At 41.3% G+C, this 21479-nt stretch overlaps 1 protein-coding gene across 3 annotated transcripts in view; it reads right to left on the reverse strand.

Moving 5' to 3' along the window:
• thoc1 (THO complex 1) overlaps positions 1 to 6387 on the reverse strand; it is an 81233-nt gene extending 74846 nt beyond the window's left edge. For all 3 annotated transcript variants that reach the window (XM_072570413.1, XM_072570412.1, XM_072570414.1), the window contains exons 1-3: positions 6258 to 6387; positions 1963 to 2036; positions 1787 to 1847 (exon numbers count right to left, since the gene is read on the reverse strand). In XM_072570413.1, the coding sequence (XP_072426514.1) occupies positions 1787 to 1847; positions 1963 to 2036; positions 6258 to 6305 (183 nt within the window). In that variant the 5' untranslated portion in view covers positions 6306 to 6387. The remainder of the gene's footprint in view (positions 1 to 1786; positions 1848 to 1962; positions 2037 to 6257) is intronic.
• Positions 6388 to 21479: the final 15092 nt, after the last annotated feature.

Raw genomic sequence — 21479 nt, forward strand, 5'->3', positions numbered from 1 at the left:
GGCACTAGGTTCATAACTACAGTGTAAGCTATACTATCCTAAAAAAACTAAAGCTTATGATTAATAAATACCTTTTTTCCTACTATAGTAAAATTTAAATAATTTATCTTTTTAAAAACATGTACTATTTACTCTATCACTTTAAATCAATGAGTATGTCACAATAATTTATATTGTCACTTGGAAAATGTTCACTTGTAATGAAGATCTCAATGCACTTTACTTCTTAAGGCATTGTCTGGGAATACTTCAAGGTTGTTGGCTAGGTACCCTGCTTGATGATAGTACTTTTACTGTACATCACCAGCAATACTTGGTGCCAGATTTATTCAAAGGTGGTGGGTGGCACGGTGGCTCACCATGCCAGGGACCTGGGTTTGCTTCCATTATCAGGCTACTGTCTGTGTGGAGTTTGCGCATTCTCCCTGTGTCAGTGTAGGTTTCCTCTGGGTGGTCCGGTTTCCTCCCACAATCGAAAGATGTGCAGGTTAGGTGGATTTGCCATGCGAAATTGCCCACAGTGCTCACACGTGTAGGTTCGGTACATTAATCAGTAAATATAGAGTAATATGGCAGGGAAATGGGTTTGGGTGGAATACTCTTCGGAGGGTCAGTGTGGACTTGTTGGGCCAAAAGGCCTGTTTCCACACTACAGGGATTCTATGCATCTATGATTTTTGGGAAAAAAATCCACAGCTCGCTGTTATTGAGTACCAGTGCAGGGAATTTATGAGTGTGCGTCAATCAAGAAGATTGTTTTATCTTGAATGGCATCAAGCTTTATCACTGTTGTTGCATCTGCATTCATCCAACCAAAAGGCAGAGTATCCATTACGTTCCCAACTTGGGCCTTGTATGTGGTGAGCAGACTTATGGAAGTTACAAGTCTTAATGGATTTGTACGTGAAGTGCTTCAGCACCTGAAGAGTTGCAAATGGTTCTGAAGAATGCGCAAACATCAGTTAACATGCCCATTTCTGACCTCCTCAAGGAGAGGAGGTCATTGATGAAGCAGCTGAAGTTGTGTGGAAAATAGACAAGGAAAAGGAAATTTTGAAGATCAAAGGTCCAGATCAAAAAGTTAATTTGAATTGTCTCCCATAGTTCTTATTAATTTCAGCAATGTCGGTAGACTGTCTGTAAAACAATTACTGGATTAGTGGTGCTGGAAGAGCACAGCAGTTCAGGCAGCATCCAATGATCGTTCTACGTTTTGATAGCTGAACTGGTAGCCTTGGGTCTTTCCTTGTATTGGAATTCCTTCTAAGTTTTGGTTTTTCTGTCTTCTCACTCACAGTGAGTGATGGGAGAAAAAGATGCTTTCTGTTTGCCAGTTCTGGAGGTCTCCAGCTGCTCTGCACTTCGAGGTCTGTAACAAATTACAGCTTGACCAGAGGTTTTTAATCAGGCAGTGTTCCCTTAAATGAAGGGCACCTGTTACCGCTTTGTCTCAAAGTAACTATCTCACTGCTTTTAAAAACAATATTGCCTTGCACAGCTAAAATATGCAGCACTTGATTCTCTCCACGCCCATCCAAAGTTAAAATTTCTCATGGTATCTCAGCTTTGTAGTAGTCTAACTTCCAATCCAGTTTATAGCCCAAAGGGGAAAATATATGGTCCCTTTCACTTGTACATCATGAACACTAATAACTATGTCTGTGTCAGACAGATATACTGCATAATATTCACAAATGTACGTATTTCCATCAATCATTATCACTACATGTAGCACCTAAAAAGTACCTCACATTATCACATACTAATCGATTCTACTGAGACTTACAATTTTTTCTTCCAGAACACCTCTAAATGCTTGATCCAATGTTGTTTTCTTTTCTGTTTCACTGTATAGAGACAAAGGAAATCCATAAATAAACATTCCGTTCTTTGATAATCACAAAAGCCAGATTTGTTCAACAACAAGTTCTGAGTGGGCAATAAAAATATTAATTCACTCACCCTCCACTCAATTGGCTGAAGATAAGAATTAGTGGCTTGACATTCTTGATGCTCAAAGCTTCTTTTGTATAAATCTAGTGACAAAAATAAATTGCGACAATGTTCTCATAATCAAGCATGAAATTATTGTATAAGATTTGCTATATTTACTCAAAGTTAATTTGTTGACTGTGTGAATAAGCCTCCTAAAACAAATTTGGTCCTGTTGACAATTTCCAAAGATCTGAAGCTTAAACCAATATGCTGTGTAGAGTGTGGCACACAAGTCAATGAAATACATTCAAAATTGATTTGAAGATGCCGATGTTGGACTGGGGTGTACACCTCAGTCCAACACCAGCACCTCCAAATCATATAAAGTATAAATGACGTAGATGAAGTCAACGTTTTTTTGCTATATATTCTATGTAGTGCACTACAACCTAGACGCTTATCTTGATGCTGGGGACCAATCTTGTGGCTTTTGCATCACTGACTTGAATATTTTTCCCATGTCTCAGTCACTAGAGTTTAGGCATATGATTCAAGGTCTGCACAAAGAATTGCACAAAGATCCTGACTTGTGTCATATTATTCTGATTATGTTAACTAAAAATCTATTAATTTTTCTTACTACTTCTGTATTCCATTGAATGTGAGCACGTATTTGCAACCATAATCATACTCTTCATGAAATACTTGTCTCTGTTTCTCTTTCCTGTATGTAATAGTTTACGCTTCTCTGTATTAAGTTTAATTTGTCATTGCTCTGCCCACTTACTTACAACTTCATTTTTGAGCTGTCTCCGTTAATTCCAGTCTGACCTGATGTTACCATAGAATGAATTCCCAGTGTGGGAACAGGCCCTTCGGCCCAAAAAGTCCACACTGACCCTCCTAAGTGTAATCCACTCAGACCCATTCCCCTACTTCCTATATTTACCTGTGACGAACGCACCTAATCTACACATCCCAGAACACTATGGGCAATTTACCATGGCCAATTCACATAACCTGCACATCTTTGGATTGTGGAAGGAAACTGGAGCATAAAAGACAAATTGGACCAGTTTGCATCACATTTTACTGGGTTTTAATGTTGAAAAGTATGGTGCTGAAAAAGCACAGCTGGTTAAGCAGCATCCAAGAAGCAGGAGGGTCGACGTTTTGAGCATAAGCTTTCATCAGGAATGCTGCCTGACTAGCTGTACTTTTCCAGCACCTCACTTTTCAAGTCTGATCACCAGCATCTGCAGTTATCACTTTGTCCTGGTTTTTAATGTTGCAAATTATAACTGATACAACATTGTTGCCTAAAAATGCTGCTTTTGAATTGTGTAACCCTCGAAACAGCCATGCCTTAGAACAATTTTCTGGCCTGCAATGTTGCTTTTGGTGATTTCTTCATTTCTGTCAATAAACTTGATTCTTCAATCCCATTCAATTTATTTTCTAATGATGTTTCTTTTTTCCTGACCTAAGTACATACACTGCATATTTATCTAGTGGTTTGTTTACAACTTAACTTCACAGTCAGCAAGTTCTCTAATGTCTGCTTGAACTTTGTTGCATTTTTCCTCATATGAAAACAAAAGAACTGAAATGTTTATTTAATACTTTGCCATTTCTGTCATTGCCAGAACTTAACTTAATCATTGTTTAGTGGCCCAGTCACTACTTAAGTTCTCCTTTGATGTGTGTCAATAGAACAAATTATTTAAATTTATATTCCTTACTAATTTCAGTGCAAAATTTATCCTTCCCTTACTGATTTATTTTTCCCTTATATTTATTCTCTTTGGTTCATCCTATACCCTATTGCCAGCTTCTCAGATGGTATTTTAGCAATTCTTGCCTGACTTTTTCTTGAGATTCAATTTTTCCTTTGTATCTACATCATAAGGCCATAAGACACAGGAGCAGAAATTAGGCCAGTGAGTCTGCTCTGCCATTAAATCATGGCTGATAAGTTTCTCAACCCATTCTCTTGCTTTCTTCCTGTAACCCTTGGTCCCCTTTAGAATTAAGAAGCTATCTATCTCCATCTTAAATATATTCAATGACCTGGTCTCCACAGCCTTCTCTGGTAGTGAATTCCATAGATTCATTACTTTCTGGCTGAAGAAGTTTCTCCTTATCTCCACTCTAAAAGGTCTTCCCTTTACTCTAAGGCTGTGCCCTCAGGTCCTACCAATGGAAACATCTTCCCAACACCCACACAGTCCAGGCCATTCAGTATTCTGTAAGTTTCAATTAGATCCCCACTCATCCTTCTGAACTCCATCAAGTATAGAACTAGAGTTCTCAAACTTTCCTCATATGTTCACCTTTCATTCCTGGGACCATTGTCGTGAACCTCCTCTGAACACGGTCCAAAGCCAGTGCATTCTTCCTGAGATATGGGGCCCAAAACTGTGCACAATACTGCAAATGTGGTCTAACCAGAGCCTTATACAGCCTCAGAAGTACATCCCTGCTTTTATATTCAAGCCCTTTCAAAATAAACACCAACATTGCATTTGCCTTACTTACTACTGACTCAACCTACAAGTTTGCCTTGTGAGAATCCTGGACTAAAACTACCAAGCCTCTTTGCACTTCAAACTTCTGAATTTTCTCCCCACTTAAAAAATAGTCCATGCTTCTATTCCTCTTACCAGAGTGCATGACCTCACACCTTCTTGAAGTCCAGGTAGAAAACAGCCATTGGCTCTCCTTGGTCTAACCTGCTTGTTACTTCTTCAAAGACTTCTAGCTGATTTGTCAGACATGTCCTTCCCTTGATGAAATAGTGCTGATTTTGCCATACTGTTCCAAGCATTCACAAATCTCATTCTTCACAATGGACTCCAAAACCTTGCCCACAACCGAGGCTGGGCTAATCAGCCTGTAATTTTCTGTCTTTTGCCTTACTCCCTTCTTAAACAGGGGTGTCACGTTAGCAATTTTCAGTTATCTAGTACCCTCCCTGACTCTAGCGATTACTGAAAGTCACCATTAATGCCTCCACTATCTCTTCAGCTGTTTCCTTTAGAACTCTGGGGTTAGCGAGTTTTGAAAAGATTTGTAGCTTAGGTCGAGTTTCTGGATGTAGGCTTGCTCGCTGAGCTGGAAGGTTCAGTTTCAGGCGTTTCATCACCATACTCAATAACATCATCAGTGAGCCTCCAGATGAAGCACTGGTGTTACGGCCTGCTTTATATTTATGTGTTTAGGTTTCATTGGGTTTGGTGATTTTATTTTCTGTGGCAATGCCATTTCCTGTTCTTTTCCAGCTTATTTACTTTTTTCCTCCAAAAGTCTCACCCAATTCAAATATTGAACAATACTATGTTGTAATTACAAACAAAAACAGAAATTGCTGAATGAACTCAGCAGGTGTGGCAGCATCTGTGGAGAGAGATCGGAGTTAATGCTTTGGGTCAGGTGACCCTTCCTTTAAACTATGTTGCAATTAATCAATTATGACACTCCAAAACCCTTAGATCTACTTTCTGCTCTGAATCATAACTACAAAAATATCAGATAGTGATTCTTACATTGGACTTCCAGCACAGAGAAAGAAAGGATTCCTGTAAACACTAAAATCTCAATGCCTTTTTGTTACTTCATCCAGCCAGTTTAGATGAAGGTAATCTAAATATTTAATGCATTTGACTCGCTGCCTGCTATTCAGCTCATAATTATTTTTTCCAATTCCCTTTTAAGTATCTCGTCCTTTAGTGTACTATAGGCATGTTGACAGATCCCTCGTCTTTTAACGCAAATCCTTTACCTATCCTTTTACTGGTTAAGAATCCTCGATTAACTGATAACCCCTCAAAGCTGCAGGTTTCGATCGAGCTCCAAAGACTTGAGCGCACAATCAAAACTGACATTTTCATGTTGTACTAAAACAGCTTAATACAGGCAGGATGATCTTTCAGCCAAGACTTCAAATGCAAAAAAACCCATTAGATGTACACTGTACAATCTGAAAAACGGAGGTTTGCTTGGTGATCTGACCAGTAATTAGTTAACAATTAATATCAATAAACAACCGCTTTTAAAAAGCAGCAAGTGAATATGCGATAAATTAGTGAACATATCAGTTTAATTCAGCACGCAAGTCGACTACACTGGGTGCGAGTAATGCGGAATTTTATAAAATTAGCGCCGCACCACATTTCCAGATTAGTGTTGAATGTCGCTTTTGACGGCAGCTTGCTCCCTCCCTGCCCATTTAATGGGAACTACCTACACCATCTGCTATGTACGCAGCAACAATGGGAAATGACCAAATATTATCGGACACAAAAAAGCCGACAATTCCTTACACTGAATTTCTGTCGAGCCTCATTAAACTGGAACAAACCAGGAGACATGTTGACCGGAAGTCCTGAGCGCGATGCAAGCCGGGAAGCACAATCTAGACATAATGGCGCCCCCTGAGTTCCGCTGGATTGTTGACAAAATATGACAGGTGGAAGATGGGAGAAAGACCAACCTCATCTGGGATATTACGCAGAACCGAATATTGTGGTGTGCAACGTTGTATTTATTAAATCAAGTACGTAGATTCAAGGATTTGAGATAAAGAGATGAGGGGAAATGTGAGGACAATTCTTTCGGTAATGACCAGGATCTTGCAGCAGGCAGTGCAAGTCGAGACAACAATTTTAAAAGGAAATTGGTTGGGCGTGGGAAGGGACAACTAAACTGCGTGACACAGAGTAGGCATTGACTTAGTGGGCCCCAATGACATTGTTACATGTTGTAAATTGTTCCATAACAGTATGCAGAATGACCTGATGAAGGAGCAATGCTCCAAAAGTTAGTGCTTCCAAATAAACCTGTTGCACTATAACCTGATGTTGTGTGATTTTTAACATGGTAAAAACAATAACTGCAGATGCTGGAAACCAAATTCTGGATTAGTGGTGCTGGAAGAGCACAGCAGTTCAGGCAGTATCCAACGAGCAGCGAAATTGATGTTTCGGGCAAAAGCCCTTCACCAGGAATAAAGGCAGTGAGCCTGAAACGTAGAGAGATAAGCTAGAGGGGGGTGGGGGTGGGGAGATTGTCCACTCCTGTCTAACACCAGCACCTCCAAGTCACAGAGGCCAATATTATAATTTGCAACATTAAAAACCAGTAAAACTTGATGCATACCAGTCCAATTTGTCTTAGATACCAGAAAATAGATCTCCAGTGTAACTTGTATGTTTTTTTTCCAGGTTTTACTGTTTATTTACATTTTCTTCTGGTTGGAAGTAAGCCCAATAGTCTGCAACATAACACAGACTATTTTTGTCTATACTTTTGCATGGAGGCCAACATCCAAAGGGCACAATATAGTATTTAACAATATTCTGAAGAACCCAAAGTTACACTTTGAAAAATTACAGAGACAACATGACTTGATTATTGATTGATTTATTGTTGGCACATGTACCAAGATACAGTGAAAAGTGTTATTGTATACTGTACAGGCAGATTGTACCATGCAAAGTGCATTAGGGTAGCAGAACAGAGTGCAGAATAAAATGTTTCAGCTGCAGAGAAGGTGCAGAGAAAAATCAGAAGTAACATTTGAGAAGTCATTCAAAAGTCTGATAACAGCAGGGAAGAAGCTGATCTTGAATCCATTGGCATATGTATTAAAACTTTTATACCTTCCAACTAATGAAAAAGAGTGAAAGTATAACCAGAGTGACAGGGGACTTTGTTGATAGTGGTTGCTTTCCCGAAGCAGCGGGAAGTATAGATGGGATCGATGGATGGAAGGCTGGTTTGCATGGTGAATTGGACTGTTGGTTTTTGAGGTCTTGGGAAGAGCAGTTTGGCAACTGCTCATAGGATTGCATCCAGATAGGATGCTTTCAATGGTGCATCTATAAAAGTTGATAAGTCCTTGTGGACATTATGAATTTTTTTAGCCTCTTGAGGAAGTAGAGACATTGTTGTGCTTTCTTGACTGTCACATCGACATGGGTGGACCAGAACAGATTATTGGTGATCATCACTCCAGGTAACTTGACGGTCTTGACCATCTCCATCTCAGCATACAGGGACGTGTCCTCCAGTCAGCTTCTTGGAAGTCAAGCACATAAAATGCTGGAAATATTCAATCGATCTTGTAAGCATCTGCTAAAAGAAAGTAATGTTGATGTTTTGTGACCTGTCATGATTAGATTAGATTAGATACCCTATACTCTGGAAACCGGCCATTCAGCCCAACCAGTCCATACCGACCCTCCGAAGAGTAACCCACCCAGACTTATTTCCCTCTGACTAATGTACCTAACACTGGGCAATTCAGCATGGCCAATTCACCTAAACTGCACATCTTTGGACTGTGGGAGCTTCTCGATCCTGGAACAATCTTACAAGCCTGGTGGCATGGAAGCTCAGTGGTTACCACTGCTGCCTCACAACACCAGAGACCTGGGTTCAATTCCAGTATCAGGTGACTTTGTGGAGTTTGCACATTTTCCCCATGTCTGTAAGGGTTTCCTCCCACAAAGATGTGCAGGTTAGGTGAATTGGCGGTGTTAAATTACCCATAATATTCAGGGATGTGTAGACTAGGTGCCTTAGGGGTAAATATTGGGGAATGGGTCTGGTTGGGTTACTCTTCAGAGGGTTGGTGGGGACTTGTTGGGTCGAAGGGCCGGTTTCCACAGTGTGGGGAGTCTATAAAATTATGTCACAGAACAACACGTGACTGAGTGTAAATAGAACAAAGTGGGCAGAGTTTGAACTGTCTCACATGAGTGCATAGACATCAATACACAAAGAAAATAAATTAGTCTTTTTTGAATGTACCTATAAGTCAGAATCTGGGATATCTATGATTACCATGTATCACAGTATTCCGTGTTAATGTATGATTATAAATAGTTTTACTTTGAAGTCTTAAACCTGAAGATAGTTCATGTCTTTGCCTTTTCCTTGACAGTCTGAATGCAAACTCATAGTGTGGCATCAAACTGCATCATAAAAGGTGGTGGCAGCCACAGGATTCTCTGCCTTAAAAATCATGGGGTGGCAGGTGTAACAATCAAGAAACAGACCTAATAACCTGTGGAAGATAGAAGAATTTCAAAAAATTCATTTCAAGCATTTGCATTATAGTTTAAGATCAGCGAGGAGCTACAAAAGCCACAGAACTGCACAGTTGCTGTGAGGGAAACATTGAACAGAGAATGTCTTCAGATAACACCAGAGCACAACATTTCAAAATGCTTTTTAAATTCAGGAGTAGTGGAAAGACGCATTTAAATAAACCGTGAGAGCAGTAAAAGCCCATAAGCAGCTTAGGAAGAAATCTGAATCTAAAATTGTGAAAAGAGTCTGATTACTGGATAGCAAAAATGAATTTGGTTCCTTAAGGGACGGGACAAAAATGTTTATTTCCATTTGAAAAATTAGGCTGAGGAGCACAGTTAAGATGTTTTACAACAAGTCAACAAATTACTGAACTATTTCCTTGCCGCAAAGTGAATAACATCACGATAATTTTTCAGGTACAGGTTAAACAAAAGTCAACTGAAAAGGAAAAAAAAATGGGAATAAGGATTATTATTAATATTGAAAGTATTAAACACTTAATTGTAAGGTTAGCGAAATCTTATTATTTTGACAGTTTGGATGACAAGTCAAGGTTTTTATTGGCAACTAAGCAGATTTATCAATTTTATTCATTAAAATAAAGAAAATTGGTTAAAGAAAAGAGCAGAAATTTGATCGTGAATTTAGAGTTAATATATCCGGGACATAGAGTTTGTCTGCCCTGATAAGCTCAGGCCAAACCTCAAGGTTTTTCTTTAAACTACATATATTTATACTATGTAAATGAGAGACATTGCAATAGAAATATCTGTCCTTAGCCAGTCATGCTTCTGGCAGGGTGTCTCCCAAATGAGACATTACAGGACACCTCAGGCTCATCTACATATTCCTTAAATACAATCTCTATCTATTCCATTATCTGGATGGAAACAAACATTTTTCAGGAAATGTGCTATTAATGTTGGTGACCTCCATATATCTAGAATTGTATTCCATAATAACAAGGTAAAAGTTCCCTTTAAAATCAAAAGGTTTGAGATCCAAGATGGCGGCGACCCAGTAGGTCTGAGTCTGCAGTTCTCTGCCTAAGACTCGGGCAAAGTGGGGTGCCCACCTTCACCTCACCTTTTAAATTATTCAGGATAGCTTTTGCCCAGCATACTTAGTCATTTCATATCAAACTTTAACAGTTTGATTCTTTTTAAAAAATGACTAAGGGCAAAAACACCCGCAGCTCGCAACAGGCAGGGACTCCTCCCCCACCCCATCCCGCAGCAGCAGGGATGTCCATGGCCGCCTCGGGGGACTTACCTGTGGAGGCGAGCCTGATCTCTGAGATCGTCAAACTCCAGGAGAAGATCAACACGTCCATCGAGGAGGCCCAGTCCAGAAGCATGACTGAGAGATCGAAAAACTTGAGCAGCGCGTTGGAGGGGTAGAGCAATGGGCATCGGAGACTGCTGCTGAGTCATTTGTGGGTGAGGTCCAGGCTCTGGTACAGCGAGTCGGGTCCCTGGAGGAGCACATCGACGACCTCGATTCTTGAGGTCGTCGGAAATATATTCGGTTCCTGGGTCTTCCCAAGCGGGAAGAAGAAGGCCAGCTTGCGGATTTCTTGGAAGGATGGCTCCCATAATTATTGAAGTTGGAGTCAGAGCCAGGCTGGGTGCGGGTGGAGCAGGCCCACCGGGTTGCTCTGCGCAGGCTCAGGTCGGACCAGCGCCCACACCTGGTTCTAGTTTGACTTCAATATTATGAAGATAAACAAATGCTCCTAGAGGCCACCAGAGTCCTTTGGAAGGATCCCCAGGCCATGATGTACAAGGTCTCCAAGATAATGCTATTTCAGAACTTCTATCCAGTCGTGGTCCGCAAGAGGAGGACATTCGATGAGACGAAGAAGTGTCGGAGAGACTTAAATATTCAATACTCCATGCGATATCTGGCAACGCTGCATTTCAGCCATGCAGGATCCGTATATAACTTTGGATCACCAGAGAAAGTAAAAGTATTCTTGAACTCTCTCAAATAGACTGTGGGACTTGAACTGTATGGATAACGACTTTATTTTGCACCCACCCCCCCGCCCCTTTGTTTACCCTTCTTTCTTTCTCCATCTTTCTTGTACTCATCTTTCCCGGGGGGCGGGGTGGAGGAGCTTGTTCTTTACTCTTTCTTTGGTCTTTTTATAGCTTGTGCGGCTTATTTGGTTTGTGGGGGAGGTTTTTCCTAGAGCGGGGTTTCCTTTTTTCTTATTATTTAGTTGCAAGATACTTGCTGGGATCGTAATTTTGTAAATTTATATATTTCTATTTTGTATTGTTTTTATTAAATGTACCCAGGTGTTGGTGTGGGGGGAGGAGTGGGTCACTCACTTTTAACTCCTGTTTTATAAGACACTTGAATTTATTCACTCCATTTTGTAATGCCTGGGCCGAGGGCAGGACCGTAGCTGGCAGAGGTTATGATGGGTTTATTGATAGGTAAACCCACCTGGGAGCAAGAGGGAAAGTCTCCTTTCAAATATGTTTTCCATTATTTTTATTTAGGAGCAGTTCTTAATTGTGTTGATTTAAAAGTTTTAAAGAGTTTTTTTATTTGTGAATTTTCTATGGTCTTTATTCAATGTCTTTTGGATGGGATTCTTTCTCCTAGGGGGTCTCGGGCTTGCCTGGACGATCATAGCTAGCCATTCACTTAGGTGGTGCACCTGGAATGTCAAGGGGTGCCATTCGCCAATTCTCAAGTCTTAAAAAAGAAAGGGTTGATGTAGCTCTCTTACAGGAGACATATCTACTTGATAAAGAACATTCAAATCTACAACAGGGTGAGTTTGGTCGGGCATTCTTTTCATCTTTCAGCACAAAAAGTAGGGGTGTAGCCATTCTTATTCGGAAGAATCTTCCTTTCCAAATGTTAAGCCAGATAAAAGATGAGTCTGGACGGTATATATTGATCAAAGCCCTAATACATGGAGAGGAATACGGAACTTTAAATCTTTATTGTCCCCAGCACACACTTTTAAATTTGTAACAGAAGTGTTCTCTAAGTTAATGGCTTTCGGGGTCCGCCATACAATTATAGGGGGAGATTTTAACTGTATTATTGACCCAGAGACAGATAGGATACCAAGGAGCAGTACGGGTATATCTCTGAAATCTAGACAATTGGCACATCTCTGATCGTGTTTTCCGGGTCCTTAAGGGGGAGGGGGAGCAGCCCGAAGTCGTGGTCCACATTAGCACCAACGACATAGGTAGGAAGAGGGCTGAGGATGTTTAGGCAGGCTTTCAGTTAACTAGGTTGGAAGCTCAGAGTTAGAAAAAAAAAGAGTTGTTGTCTCTGGTTTGTTACCCATGCCACGTGATAGAGAGTCAAGGAATAGGGAGAGAGAACAGTTAAATGCGTGGCTACAGGGATGGTGCAGGAGGGAGGGATTCCGGTTTCTAGATAACTGGGGTTCTTTCTGGGGAAGGTGGGACCTCTATAAACAGGATGGTCTACACCTGAACCTGAGGGGCACCAGTATCCTTGGGGGGAGGTTTGCTAGTGCTCTTGCGAGGGGTTTAAACTAACTCTGCAGGGACATGGGAACCTAGACTGTAGCTTTAGGGTGCAGGACCTGGAGTGTAGGGAGGTTAGGAACATGGCATCAATCTCAAAGGAGGGTGCCTGTAAACAGGGAAGTGGCTTGAAGTGTGTATACTTCAATGCAAGAAGTACACGAAATAAGGTAGGTGAACTTGCAGCGTGGGTTGGTACCTGGGATTTCGATGTTGTGGCTATTACGGAGACATGGGTAGAAAGGGACAGGATTGGCTGTTGCAGGTTCCAGGGTTTAAATGTTTTAGTAGGGTCAGAGGTGGGGGTAAAAGAGGGGGAGGTGTGGCATTGCTTGTCAAATATAGTATTACTGCGGTGGAAAGGACGATGGATGAAGACTCGCCATCTGAGGTAGTTTGGGCTGAGGTTAGGAATAGGAAAGGTGAGGTCACCCTGTTAGGAGTTTTCTACAGGCCTCCTAATAGTCCTAGAGACGTAGAAGAAAGGATTGCGAGGATGATTCAGGAGAAGAGTGAAAATAATAGGGTGGTTGTTATGGGGGCTTTAACTTTCCTGATATTGACTGGGAAAGCTATAGCTCGAGTTCGTTAGATGGGTCGGTGTTTGTCCAATGTGTGCAGGAGGGTTTCCTGACACAATATGTAGACAGGCCAACAAGAGGTGAGGCCATACTGGATTTGGTTCTGGGTAACGAACCAGGCCAGGTGTTAGAATTGGAGGTAGGTGAGCACTTTGGGGACAGTGACCACAATTCGGTGACTTTTACTCTAGTGATGGAGAGGGATAAGTGTTGAAAGTTTGGTAGAAGATTTGTAGCTCGGGTGCTCGTTGTTGTGGTTCTGTTCGCCGAGCCTCCTATGGCACTCAGCCACAGACTCTATCAACAAACACATCGACCTGGACCCAATATACCGGCCACTGCAGTGGACAGCTCGAACTGACAACCGGAAGCGGCAGAGACAGGCCGCTTAAATACCGGAGAAAACAGCACAGAAGCGCTTCACAGGAGGCTCCCAAGCACTGAGGATGTCACCTAGACAGGGGACGAAACGTTTGTAAGACAAATTCCCAGCTCGGCGAACAGAACCACAACAGGGATAAGTGTGCACTGCAAGGCAAGAGTTATAGCTGGGGGCAGGGAAATTATGATGCGGTGAGGCACGACTTAGGATGCGTGGCTTGGAAAAGTAGGCTTCAAGGCAAGGGCACAATTGATATGTGGAGCTTGTTCAAGGAGCAACTATTGAGTGTCCTTGATAAATATGTACCTGTCAGGCAGGGAGGAAAGGGTCGTGTGAGGGAGCCATGGTTTAATAAGTAATTGGAATCCCTTGTTAAAGGGAAGAGGGCGGCCTATGTAAAGATGAGGCGTGAAGGTTCAATTGGGGCGATTGAGAGTTATAAGGTAGTCAGGAAGGATCTGAAGAGAGAGCTAAGAGCAGCAAGGAGGGGACATGAAAAGTCCTTAGTTGGTAGGATTAGGGAAAACCGAAAGGCTTTCTATAGGTATGTCAGGAATAAAAGAATGATTAGGGTAGGAATAGGTCCAGTCAAGGATAGTAGTGGGAAGTTGCGTGTGGAGGCTGAAGAGATTGGGGGGACATTGAATAAATACTTTTCGTCAGTATTCACTCAGGAACAGGACATTGTTGCCGATGTGAATACTGAGTCACAATTAATTAGAATGGACGGCTTTGAGGTATATAGGGAAGAGGTGTTGGAAATTCTGGAAAGGGTGAAAATAGATAAGTCCCCTGGGCCTGATGGCATTTATCCTATGATTCTCTGGGAAGCAAGGGAGGAGATTGCAGAGCCATTGGCCTTGATTTTTATGTCCTTGTTGTCTACAGGAGTAGTGCCAGAAGACTGGAGGATCGCAAATGTGGTTCCCTTGTTCAAGAAGGGGAGTAGGGATAACCCTAGTAATTATAGGCCGGTGAGCCTCACTTCTGTTGTGGGCAAAGTCTTAGAGAGAATTGTAAGGGATAAGATTTATGAACATCTGGATAGGAATAATGTGATCAAGGATAGTCAGCATGGTTTTGTGAAGGGCAGGTCGTGCCTCACAAACTTTATTGAGTTCTTTGAGAAGGTGACTAAGGAGCTGGACGAGGGTAAAGCTGTAGATGTGGTGTATATGGATTTTAGTAAGGCGTTTGATAAGGTTCCCCATGGTAGGCTACTGTAAAAAATACGGAAGTATGGCATTGAGGGTGAGTTGGAGGTTTGGATTAGGAATTGGCTGGCTGGAAGAAGACAGAGGGTAGTAGTTGATGGTAAAGGTTCATCTTGGAGTGCAGTTACTAGCGGTGTTCCGCAAGGATCTGTTTTGGGACCATTGCTGTTTGTCATTTTTATAAATGACCTAGAGGAGGGGCTAGAAGGTTGGGTGAGCAAGTTTGTGGATGATACGAAAGTCGGTGGAGTTGTTGACAGTGGGGAAGGATGTGTTACAGCGGGATATAGATAAGCTGCAGAGCTGGGCAGAAAGGTGGCAAATGGAGTTCAATGTGGATAAGTGTGAAGTGATTCATTTTGGTATGAGTAACAAAAAGATGGGGTATTGGGCTAATGGTCGGATACTTGGTAGTGTGGATGAGCAGAGGGATCTTGGTGTCCATGTACACAGATCTCTGAAAGTTGCCACCCAGGTAAATAGTGCGGTGAAGAAGGCATATGGCGTACTGGCTTTTATTGGTAGAGGCATTGAGTTCCGGAGTCCTGAGGTCATGTTGCAGTTGTATAAGACTCTGGTGCGGCCGCATCTGGAGTATTGTGTGCAGTTTTGGTCACCATACTATAGGAAGGATGTGGAGGCACTGGAACGGGTGCAGAGGAGGTTTACCAGGATGTTGCCTGGTATGTAAGGAACATCGTATGAGGAAAGGCTGAGGCACTTGGGGCTGTTTTCATTGGAGAAAAGAAGGTTTAGGGGTGACTTGATAGAGGTTTACAAGATGATTTGGGGTTTTGATAGGATTGACCATGAGAACCTTTTTCCACGTATGGAGTCAGCTATTACCAGGGGGCATAGCTTTAAATTAAGGGGTGGTAGGTATAAGACAGCTGTTAGGGGTAGATTCTTTACTCAGCGAGTTCATGGAATGCCCTGCCAGTAACAGTGGTGGACTCTCCCTCTTTATGGGCATTTAAACGGGCATTGGATAGGCATATGGGGGATAGTGGGTTAGTGTAGGTTAGGTGGGCTTGGATCGGCGCAACATCGAGGGCCAAATACTGCGCTATATTGTTCTATGTTCTATCTGAAGAAGGAGCTAGAACTAGTAGATGTGTGCGCGTGTATCCATCCCCAGGGTAGAGACTTTACTTTCTACTCTAACCCACACAAGTGCTATACCAGAATTAATATGTTTTTTGCTGCCTCGACCCTTTTCAATTTGATACTGTCTTGTAAAATAGGTTTATAACTATTTCTGATCATGCCGCTGAATATATGGAAGTTAAGGCTAGGGATGATGGGTTAGGCCCCCGACATTGGTGTATGGATCCTTTCTTACTGAAGGATAGCAAATTTATAAAGTATTTTTTTCAGGAATTCAAAACCTTCTGGGATATTAACTCAGGTATGGCAAGTAACCCTTCAATGATGTGGGAGACCACTAAGGCATATGCTCGAGGCTTGGTCATCTCATATTCTGTGACCCAGAAAAGACAAAAGGGAGAACAACAGTGCCTGCTCGAGGCTCACTTGAAGGCAGCTAAAATTGTGTATGTTGATAGGCCCTCCATGACTAAGCTACAAAGGATCACAGTCCTTAAGGCAGTCCTTGAATGCCACACTTACCCAAACAGAAAAGAGGGAAATATTATTCGCAGAACAGAGATTATTTGAATATGGCAACAAGCCAGGCAGATATCTCGCGTACCTTACCAAAATGAAAAAGGCGCCCCAGTCCATTACGTCCATTGGAGAAAGTGCCGGTACCCTGACTTGTGATCGCAAAAAGATCAATATAGCCTTTAGAAAGTTCTATTCTAAATTGTATAAGTTGCAGGACTGTGAGGATAGAACTGGGAAGATGGTGTCCTTCTTTAAAATTTTGGCCCTTCCGGGCCTAACCTTTGAGCAGGTGTTGATCTTGAATGCCCCCTTGACAACCCAGGAAGTACAGGACGCAGTTAGGCAGCTGATAGTGGCAAAGCGCCAGGGCCAGATGGATTCCAGGTTGAGTTCTATAAAGAATTTATAGGGGAACTGGCCGGACCACTCATAAATATGTACAATTACTCACACAGTCAGGGCTGTCTCCCGCCTTCATTGAGAGAAGCAAATATTTCTCTCATTCTTAAGAAGGGAAAGGCCCCAGAAGATTGCTGTTCATATTGACCTATATCCTTGTTAAATGTGGATTTTAAAATTCTTTCAAAAATGTTAGCACTAAGACTGGAGAGGGTTTTACCATTCATTATAAAAGAGGATCAGATGGGGTTTATAAAGGGTCGCAGGTCAACTAATAACATTAGAAGGGTCTTAAATATGATACAAGCCTGTCAACAGGGAACAATAGCGGTTTTAGTTATCTCCCTAGATGCAGAGAAGGCATTTGATCGGGTAGAATGGCCATTTTTTTTTATACGTTGGAAAGGTTCAGTGTTGGAGGGGTCTTTACTAAATGGGGTTCAGTATTATATAATGATCCCAAAGCAGCAGTGACCACCAATAGTTTAAGTTCGAATAGCTTTAGTGTTGGCAGGGGCTGTTGTCAGGGATGTCCTGTTTCACCATTACTATTTACGCTAGTGAGTGAACCACTAGCAGAAGCTATACAAACTGACCCTAACATAACGGCTCCAAGGGTTGGATCGGGCAAGCACAAAATTCCTCTCTATGCAGATGATGTTCTCCTTTTCTTAAGTGATCCTTTAACATCCGCGCCCCGCTGAATTCAAGTGGTCAATTTATTCAGTATATTCTCAGGTTACAAAATCAATTTTATGAAATCGGAGGCCATGCCAGTGGGAGGCCTTGCTAGTATATCTAATTTACCGGACGGATCTTGCTTTCCCTTTCGGTGGTCACTAGAAGGTTTTCTGTATTTAGGTATTTTTATCACTCCAGTATTTGGTCAGCTGTATAAAGCCAAATATGTACACTTATTCGAGAAAATAAGGCAGGACCTTCAACACTGGGGAGATCTCCCAATATCCTGGCTAGGCAGAGTGGCCTTAGTTAAGATGAATATCCTACTTCGTCTTCTATATCCTATGAGAATGCGCCCCTTGATGCTGCCGAGACAGACGTTGTGTAAGGTTTATGGCTGGCTTGCATCCTTTATTTGGAATCATAGATGGCCCCTTATCATATTAGAAAAGCTGCAGCTCCCATAAGCAAGGGGAGGACTGGACTTTCCAGATTTCAGGAGGTACCTTATTATTTTATGTAGCTGATTAGGTCTCTTGTGACCCACAATCAATCTGTTTAGATATTGAGACTTCCCAAGCAAAATGTCCCCTCGTCAATCTATTATTTATGGACAAGATGAGAGCTATTACGGACTTTTGCAAAAATCCTATTGTACTAAGTACAGTTAAAGCCTGGAGGACAATGCGACAAGATGAGGTAATCTGCAAAAAAACCTCTCCCCTTATACCCCTAAAGTTGAAGCACCGGGATTTCATCCAGGGTTGACAGATGCTACATTTAAAACTTGGGAGTCCAGATGGGGAGGTTATGGTGTCCTTTGAGCAGCTGCACCAGATGTTTGGACTGCCTAACAAGGACATCTTTTGGTATTTTCAAATACGAGACTTTATACAAAAGAAGACCACACTGATAGTCAATCCTTACAAATTGGATAGGGAAAGGACAGTGCTATGGCTGCCCTTGGTCAGTACACTCTACCACTCACTATGCAATAAGTTCTTGAAGGACATGGAACGATTATATAAAACCTGGAATCAAGAATTAGGGTTGGAAATCTCTTTAGAAATGTGGGATGACATCTGAGTAAATGCCAGAAAGATCTCTATCTGTTACAGAACTCGGGCTACTCAGTTAAAGATACTTCACAGAGTTCACATGGCACCTGAACGACTCACAAAATTCAAGGCAGGAGCATCCCCATAGTGTCCTAAATGTAAAAAAGAAGTTGGCGCTCTCACGCATTGTCTATGGACATGCCATAAGATCCATAGGTATTGGGATAGAGTAGCGAATACCTTGACACATATTTTCAGTACAGAGATTAGATCGAATCCAATGTTCCTCCCTGGATGTATATGGGAGGAAATTATTTTCTTTCCTCTCCTTTTGTGCGAGGAAAAATATTTTAGTGAATTGGATATCCCAAGGCCTCCCAGGACTTTCAAACTGGCACAGGATAATCATGGAATATATCCCCCTTGACTTCCTCACGAACATGATGCACCAAAAAATGGAATTATTTTACAAAACATGGCAGCCCTTTTTGAACTATATCGACACAGATACTTCATCCATATTGTCTACGGTTTTTGTTTAGCTGTGGTAATGGTTCTGGCTGGTTCGGGGGCCAGCGCGAGGAGGAATCCTGTATAAATATGGGTTCTATTGTGACTTGATGTAAATCTAATTTGAGCATGTATCTAGTTATTTAATTACTTTGTTGTTTATTGTTAGTAATGTTTGATATCCTATGTTATGTTTTGGTTGTTTGCAGAATAGACGAGTAATTAGTTGGGTTTTTTCTTTTTTTTAGTTATTTAATTTTATATTGGTGCTGTTATCATATTGTAAAGTGGGATACTCTTATATATATTATTTCTGTAATTTTGTAAAAAAATCTTTAACATTTTCTTTTTTCAATAAAAATACCTATTAAAAAAAATCAAACGGTTCAACTCTAACTATTGCCATAGCAGTTTTGGGAAGGTGAATGGCAATAATGGTACAAAGTACAACAGGAGGAAATGAAGTCCTCAATGGATTTGAAGATGATTGACCTCCATCCAGATTTATTTTTGGTGTTCTTTCACGGGATGTGGCCATTACTAGTGAGACCAGCATTAGGTTTGTTTTGATTCATTCACAGGATGAGGGCATCGTTGGCCAAGCCAGCATTTATTGCCCATCCCTAATAGCCCAGAGGACAGTTAAGAGTCAACCACATTGTTGTGGGTCTGAAGTCACACATAGGCCAGACCAGGTAAGGGTGGCAGCTTCCTTCCCTACAGGATTTTAGTGAACCAGATGAGTTTTTCCAACATTCGACAATGGATTCACCGTCATCATTAGACTCTTACTTCCAGATTTTACTGAGTTTAAATTACACCACCTGCTGGTGGGATTCAAACCCTGGTCCCCAGAGCATTACCTGGGTGTGTGGATTAACAATCTAGCGATAATCCACGTGGAGTCAATGGCGTTGCCAGTTGTAAATGGCAGTTGAGCATCAACCACTTTGCTCCGGCTTGGAGCCACATGAAGGCCAGACCAGGTAAGGATGGCAGATTTTCCTCCCCAAAAGACATTTGTGAACCTGATGGGTTTTTACAATTGATGATAATTTCACGGTCGCCATCGTTAAGACTAGATGGCAATTCCAGATTTTAGTAATTAAATTTAAATTCAATCGGCTATTATGGTGCAATTTTAACCTACATTTCCAGTGCATTAGGTTGCACCTTTAGATCACTAATAAATTGACATTACCACAATGCCACTGCCACAAGGGGATGTAAAGAGTCAGAGAAGAGAAAATCAAGAACAAAAGACAGAAAAGGAAATAAAGAAAGTGATAGACAGAGAAATCAAGGCTTGTGACCAAACAGGGCCAAGTGAAAAATAATGGGAATGTAACAGTAATGTTAAAAAGATAAGCCTTAAGGCTTTGTGCCTAAATGCGCAGAGTATTTGTGATAAAGTGAGTGAAATAACCACACAAAGAGATGAACAGCTGTGATACAGTTAGGATAATGGCAACATGGATATAAGGTGATAAGGAATGAGAACTGAATATTCAGGGGTATTCAGTGTTTAAGAATGACATAGCAAAAGGAAGAGGCAATGGAGTTGCATTTTTGGTTAAAAAGGAAATTGACACAATAGTGAGGATGGATATTAGCTCTGATGATGTTCAATATGTGCTGCTAGAAACACAGAGAAACACCAAAATGCAATAAACATTAGTTGAGGTTATATATAGATTCACAAACTGTAGGGGTCAAGTTGGGAATGGCATTAAACAGGAAATTTCAGACACATACAATAAAGGAACATCTGTAATTATGGGGATTTTAATCTGCATATAGACTGGGCAATCATATTAGGGACAATATCAGAGCAGAGGAATTCCTGAATTGTATAAGGCATGTTTTTTCTAGACCAATACAGAACTAGACCAGAATGAACTGGAGAACAGGCCAACATGGATCAGGTTATGTGACAATGTAATTTTGTAACACCCCTTGGGAATGAGCGAACATAATGTGATAGAATTCCTCATTTAGATAGAGAGTGACGCAGTTGACTCTGAAACTATGTCCTGAATTTAAATAGCAAAAACTATAATGATGTGAGGCATGAGTTTGCTATGATTGAGTGAAGAACATTACCTTCAGGATTATGGTGGAAATACTTTGGCAAATATTCAAAAAGCACATGGGTGAACTGCACCAATTGTTCATTTCTGTCTGGTGAAAAAACAAAACGGGAAAGTTAGTGAAACCATGGCTCCCAAGGGAAATTAAAGATAGTATTAGATCCAAGGAAGAATCATACAAATTGTCCAAAAAAAAGACCTGAGGATTGGGTGCAGTTTAGAATTTAACAAAGGGATTGATTAAGAAAGGGAAAATAGATTACAAGAGTAAGCTTATAGGGAACATAAAAACTGGCTGTAAAATTTTCTATTGGTATGTGAAGACAAAAAGATTGGTGAAGAATGTAGGTTTCTTGCAGTCAGAGCAGGGGAAGTTGTAGT

The sequence above is a fragment of the Chiloscyllium punctatum genome, chromosome 5 (assembly GCF_047496795.1).
Source record: "Chiloscyllium punctatum isolate Juve2018m chromosome 5, sChiPun1.3, whole genome shotgun sequence".
In the NCBI taxonomy this organism is placed as follows: Eukaryota; Metazoa; Chordata; class Chondrichthyes; order Orectolobiformes; family Hemiscylliidae; genus Chiloscyllium; species Chiloscyllium punctatum.